Here is a 6,352-nt window from a genome sequence, read left to right on the forward strand (position 1 = left end):
GAATAGGGGTGGTAGGAGAAGAAAATATCAAAGTGTTCAGTGAGGATCCACAAGGTCTTCTCTGAGTACTCTTTATTTTCTTCTCCGAGGCTATGGGTCCCTACATTTGCACCAGAGGTGGTACCCCTTGTAGGTTTAAAAAAAAAAAAAATATATATATATATATAAATAAATAAAATAAATAAATGTTTATTTAGGTAAGGTACATACATAAAGAGATTTTACAAAGTTTGTTGGATTAACAGATAGAGCTAGTACATATAATGCCTAAAGCCACTATTACGCAAAGCGTTTCAGGCAGATATATATATATATATATATATATATATATATATATATATATATATATATATATATATATATATATATATATATATATATATATATATATATATATATAAATTCATTTTTATTTCTAGTTTAAAACGCGCTCAAGTGACGTGACACTTGAGCGCGTTTCGTAAAACTTATTACATTTTCAAAGACTTTAGTTTACACATACACAACTGAATAGAACTTACACATCTCCGATTTGTTTATATCTACATTTGAGTGAGGTGGATGGGGTGAGGTGGTATTAATAGGGTATTAAATTCATCAACACAAGACAGAACACGAAACAATGGGTATTGAATGGAAGTGATTGTAGAAAGCCTATTGGTCCATATTTCTTGATGCTTCTATATTGGAGCGGAGTCTTGAGGTGGGTAGAATATAGTTGTGCATTAATTGGCTGTTGATTGCTGGTGTGTAGTGCCTCGCAAACGTCAAGCCGTCTGCTATCGCTCTATCTATTGATGATAGATACATATATATATATATATATATATATATATATATATATATATATATATATATATATATATATAGGGTATATATATATATATATATACCCTAAATATAAAATAGATATTAATTTACTTACATGTTAGTCTAGATGGAGATGGAGCGTGGAAGGTTTCAACACTAACTATAATACGACGAAGGAGGGGCGTGTGGTGTCCTAATATTTGATGATCAAGTGGGGGGGCGGTGTTGCCACATACAATACCTCACAGCCCCTCCCTCCATCGTGTGTAAGAGAATGGTTAGTGTTGCTATGGGGAACTTTTTTTCTCGTCTGGCGGTCATCTCTATGGGAGTTCAGCAAAAAACCCAGGTAGGCTGTCTATGGTCCTAGGAGGGTGGCGCTCCTTGGAGAGTGAATACACAATACATGCAACATCTCACAGCTCCTGTGTGAAAGAGAAGGATTAGACTTGCTATAGAGAACTTTTTTTTTCTCTCGTCTGGAGGTCATCTCAATGGGAGTCCCAAAAAACCCAGGTAGGGCCGTCTTTGTCCTGAGGAGGGTGGCGCTCCTTGGGGAGTGAATACATGCCCACACACTCACTCTCGCACACACACACACACACACTCACACTCTCACTCCCTCATATATGTATATATACATATATATATATATATATATTATATATATATATATATATATATATATATATATATATATATATATTATATATATATATATATATATATATATATATATATATATATATATATATATATCTATATATATATATATATATATATATATATATCTATCTATATATATATATATATATATATATATATATATATATATATATATATATATATATATATATATATATGTCGTACCTAGTAGCCAGAACGCACTTCTCAGCCTACTATGCAAGGCCAGATTTGCCTAATGAGCCAAGTTTTCCTGAATTAATATATTTTCTCTAATTTTTTCTTATGAAATGATAAAGCTACCCATTTCATTATGTATGATGTCAATTTTATTTTATTGGAGTTAAAATTAACGTAGATATATGACCGAACCTAACCAACCCTACCTAACCTAACCTAACCTATCTTTATAGGTTAGGTTAGGTTAGGTAGCCGAAAAAGTTAGGTTAGGTTAGGTAGGTTAGGTAGTCGAAAAAACATTAATTCATGAAAACTTGGCTTATTGGGCAAATCGGGCCTTGCATAGTAGGCTGAGAAGTGCGTTCTGACTACTAGGTACGACATATATATATATATATATATATATATATATATATATATATATATATATATATATATATATATATATATATATATATATATATATATATATATATATATATATATATATATATATATATATATATATGTGGCTGTCCCACAGGTAATTGGACAATTTATGAGGAAAATATGGAGGAGTGTACTTCTGCCACAGACGACCAACTTAATATTTTTCATCAACCAGCGAGAATATTTGTAGCTGGATTTAGCAATTCTGGGAAAACTAGTCTGGTGGTAAATTTGTGTTAAATACCAAGGGAAATTCTCAAAAATTATAGTGTCAACTGCAAATAATACTGAACATCCTCTTTCAAACAACCCCATTTTGCGAAATAAGGTTACTCTCTCCCAAGGGCTGATTAACCCTTTAGAGTATAAGAATCCTTTTTCAAATGAGTCAGTTTTGTATATAATTGATGACTTATACCTGGAAGCCATTCAGAGTCCAATTATAGCCAATATCTTCACCCGAGGGAGACACGATAATATTTCTGTAATTCTAATTAGTCAAAATTTGTTTCCCCAGGGGAAATATGCTAGGACAATAGCTCTGAATTGTACCCATTATATATTAATGAAGCAGAGAGACATAACCCAACTTGAAATTTTAAGTGGTCAGTTATATGGGCGGAAAACTATTAATAATTTTGTCGAAATATACCGACGGGCAATATCCCAGAGAGAGTATGGCTATTTATTGGTCGATCTGACAGTTCCTGAGACATTACAACTACGAACGGGGATTGTCAATGAAGACCAGTGACGGTCTTTTTTTAAACGGTCAATTCTTACCTCCATCTATAATGACATTTCTACCCTGGGTGGTTTCACAGGATCAATTCAAAAATTGTATAAGGCTGCCAGACTTAAAGACACCAGCATCAGTATTGCAGATGTGAAGGAATTTCTCCGTGGGGAACGATCTTACACCTTACATAGAAGAAATTTAGTTAGATTTCCTCGGCAGAAAACATTAGCTCCTAAACCCCGCACCATAATTGCCTGTGATTTGGGAGACTTTTGTAGTTTACAAAAATACAATAGTGGTGTAAAATATATTTTGATTTGTGTCGATGTTTATTCTCGCCTAATGCAGACTCAAACTTTAAAAACAAAAAATTCAACGGATGTGGTAGCTGCCCTAAAGAAGGTGTTAGAGGAAACCTCTCAGTTTCACGGGGTAAGACGAATATTCACCGACCGAGGTAGAGAATTTTACAACAGGGCAGTTCAAAATTATCTGAATAAGAAAAATATTAAATTATATAGTGTATTTTCGGAAATGAAATCTAGTATAGTGGAGCGAGCCATCAAAACTTTAAAACATAAACTGTATCATTATATGACCCAGGCTAATTCTTTACAATACATTCACATCCTTCCAAAAGTTGTGAATGTATACAACCACACTTTCCACAGAATACTAAAAAATACTCTATATGCCATTCATAAGTTGCAAAACATTGAAGATATACGAAGACAGTTTAAGGTCATGTATTTAAACAAAGATCACCCCATAACTCCCATCAGTCCACAACTGCAGGTTGGGCAGTATGTACGACTAGCAAAGCGAAGGAATATATTTCACAAGGGCTTTTGGCCCCAAAATACAGAAGAAACATTTCAAGTGTCTCATAACGATAGAACACAACCAATCCCAACCTATAAAGTCAAAGATTTAACCAACGAGCCGATCAGTGGTATGTTTTATGAGCAAGAATTGATTCCAACAACGCTTCCAGACTATTTTTCCATAACGATATTACAGTCTAGGAAGACATCGAAAGGACACAGATAATATTTCGTCAAGTGGAGAGGGTACCCAGATTCTAGCAATTGCTGGATTAAAGCTCAAGACATCGTCAAATTTAAAAAAAAAATGACAGTTCATCAGGACTCTCTCGTAGAGAAACACCATCAACTGTTATTTTTATTAAACAATTTATCGCCCAAGAAGCAGAATAAACTAATCAAGGCTTTAAAACGACAGGAAATTGAATCAATTTGTGAAATTTTTGCCAATTTTCTGAAACGAAACATCCCAGTTCAACCTCAGATAATTAATGGACTACAGAGGTATCAGAATGACATTCGTTCTGTAGCACGTAAGAAAACTCCATTGTACAAAAAGAAAAACATTTTAACTCCAGGAGAGGTGGCGCCATATTGGCAGCTCTGTTACCTTTGGCTGTATCGTTAATTTCCTCTCTAATAAAGTAATTGTGTAAGAAGAGAAAAAAATGGTGAAAGAATATTGCCTAGTACCACGACTCGTTGCTGAAAAATATTTATTTAATAAAAACGAGAGTACTCCATCGCCTCTTAATGAGGTGGCTCCACCCTCTTCCACCAGTGGTAGAGGTGGAAATAAGTCCTTCTCTTTAAAAAACGAAAGCAAATGGGGCAATTCGGCTAATAATGTTGGTGGTAGCTGTAAGCACCTTGGCTGTGACTCTAGCGGTGGTGATGATGGAGTGGGGGGAGTGGACACTCCCCCCACACTCCCAGCAGCAACAACAACTTGTGGACGGTGTTGCCACGGTAGCTCCTTTGAACGTTTGAAAGGGGGGGGGGGAACGGTCAGACAACCTTTAAAAGATATTGCCCGCCCCCCCACCCCCGAAGCGCCCGCCCCCCCCCCCCCCCCCCCACACACGCAGTGCCCGCCGCTGCGGGGTTCTTTCAACAAAAAACGCGGGACAGGTGGGACCGTCGCCCTTTAAAAAAACAAATAATAAAAAGGATACATTCCATTCTACCGCCTGAGATGCGGGTAGCTGTTGCTGGGCCCACTCGCCACAAAGCCACCACCACCACACCCCAAAACCCAAGTCTGGACAACTTAATAAATGTGTATTTTAAAATAGGGGAAATTCCCCACGTCAAAACATTATTGAATATGTTTGAACAAAACAGTCAATAGGTGGTATGGGATAGCCGCGGGAATTTATTAAAGCCTGTGCAAAATTTAAATATTTTAGATATAATTAAAACTTTAGCCTTTACTAAAGGACAATTTAGGACGGCTGACAAGGCAAATGTAAGGATTTTACTGAAGGTGGCTGGCGTAGACCCATCCTTTATACGTAATACTCTCGCCAGATCACAGTTAAAAGGGGGATAGGGGTATCCATAGGAGACCCCATTGGGAACCGTATTGAAAAAAAACTATATGATGCACATCTTAAACGACATTATATTCAGTTGTGTATCCACCATGGAGAGAGCTTCTACCCCCCCCCCCCCCCCCCCTCCGCTTGTAGAGGAGGAAGAAAAATCTCCCCTATTGAAGCGTTTGGTTGCTACTCAACATTACTACAAGTTTGTCGAACACAAAAGTAGATTGATATATGCCTTATGGGATTGTTATGACCGTCTTGTGTTGAGTGCTCCCCCAGAACGGTTTTTTAAGTCATTTGGAGAAACGGTGAAAAGGTATGAAGAGTATTCATCTTTGGAGATCCAGACAGAGATTTGGCAGATGGAAAAATTAACCTTCCAACATCGTGATATGATTACAGCCTTTGAGTCTGGGCAGAGTGTCTATGGGCTCATAAGGTGATCTCTACCCCCTACTTCTTCATCCCTCTTCCCCCAGGTGGGACACAGGTGTATTTAAAGGTCGCCTACCGCCGCTCCTGGAACACTATACTACAGTTGTCGACACTCTCCTCTCAGCCGCCCTCTCACCATGTCCCTGGCGAGTATCAAGACCATCGGCGACGATATCACTAACTCCCACACCTTTGGGGTGGGAGATGTGATAATCTACGACCTCCCAGCTGCCGTTGTGCGACTCTATGGGCTGGCTTCCGTCATCTGGAAGACGTTCTCCTACGCCCATGTGGAACGTGAAGGACTGGGTAATGCCAATAGGGCAATAATTCGTTGTTGGTCTACCCCGGGGGACATTGTTGTGAAGATAGCCCCTTTCCCCTCCGACGGACAAGATCTCATAGAGGAGCCCGTCCTTTTCTTCAGGCCCACTTTCGTGGGGATGATTTTTGCTTTCCGGGCAGGAGCCCCCTTCGAGTCATACCCAATAGCCCAGGAACAAGTGCAGACTTCTGCCGACACACACTACGTCACTAACGTCACCCTGGATACCGCCAAGAACCGCAGATACTGGCTCAAGATGTGCCTAACAAAGGTGGGCAATTTAATGGTGGCAACCCCAACCATGACTCGACTAGTGGTACCCTACGGCTTAGGGGCTTCCCGCGACGGTATGGTCAACTGGCACAAGGACATTGGACCC

At 38.4% G+C, this 6,352-nt stretch overlaps 1 protein-coding gene across 1 annotated transcript in view; it reads right to left on the minus strand.

Annotated features, from left to right (window-relative positions):
• LOC138363563 (adhesive plaque matrix protein-like) overlaps positions 1 to 5,599 on the minus strand; it is an 85,418-nt gene extending 79,819 nt beyond the window's left edge. Inside the window, exon 1 of the mRNA XM_069322917.1 lies at positions 5,590 to 5,599. Within this exon, the coding sequence (XP_069179018.1) occupies positions 5,590 to 5,599 (10 nt within the window). The remainder of the gene's footprint in view (positions 1 to 5,589) is intronic.
• Between the last annotated feature and the right edge of the window lie 753 nt (positions 5,600 to 6,352).

The sequence above is a fragment of the Procambarus clarkii genome, chromosome 11 (assembly GCF_040958095.1).
Source record: "Procambarus clarkii isolate CNS0578487 chromosome 11, FALCON_Pclarkii_2.0, whole genome shotgun sequence".
Lineage (NCBI taxonomy): Eukaryota > Metazoa > Arthropoda > Malacostraca > Decapoda > Cambaridae > Procambarus > Procambarus clarkii.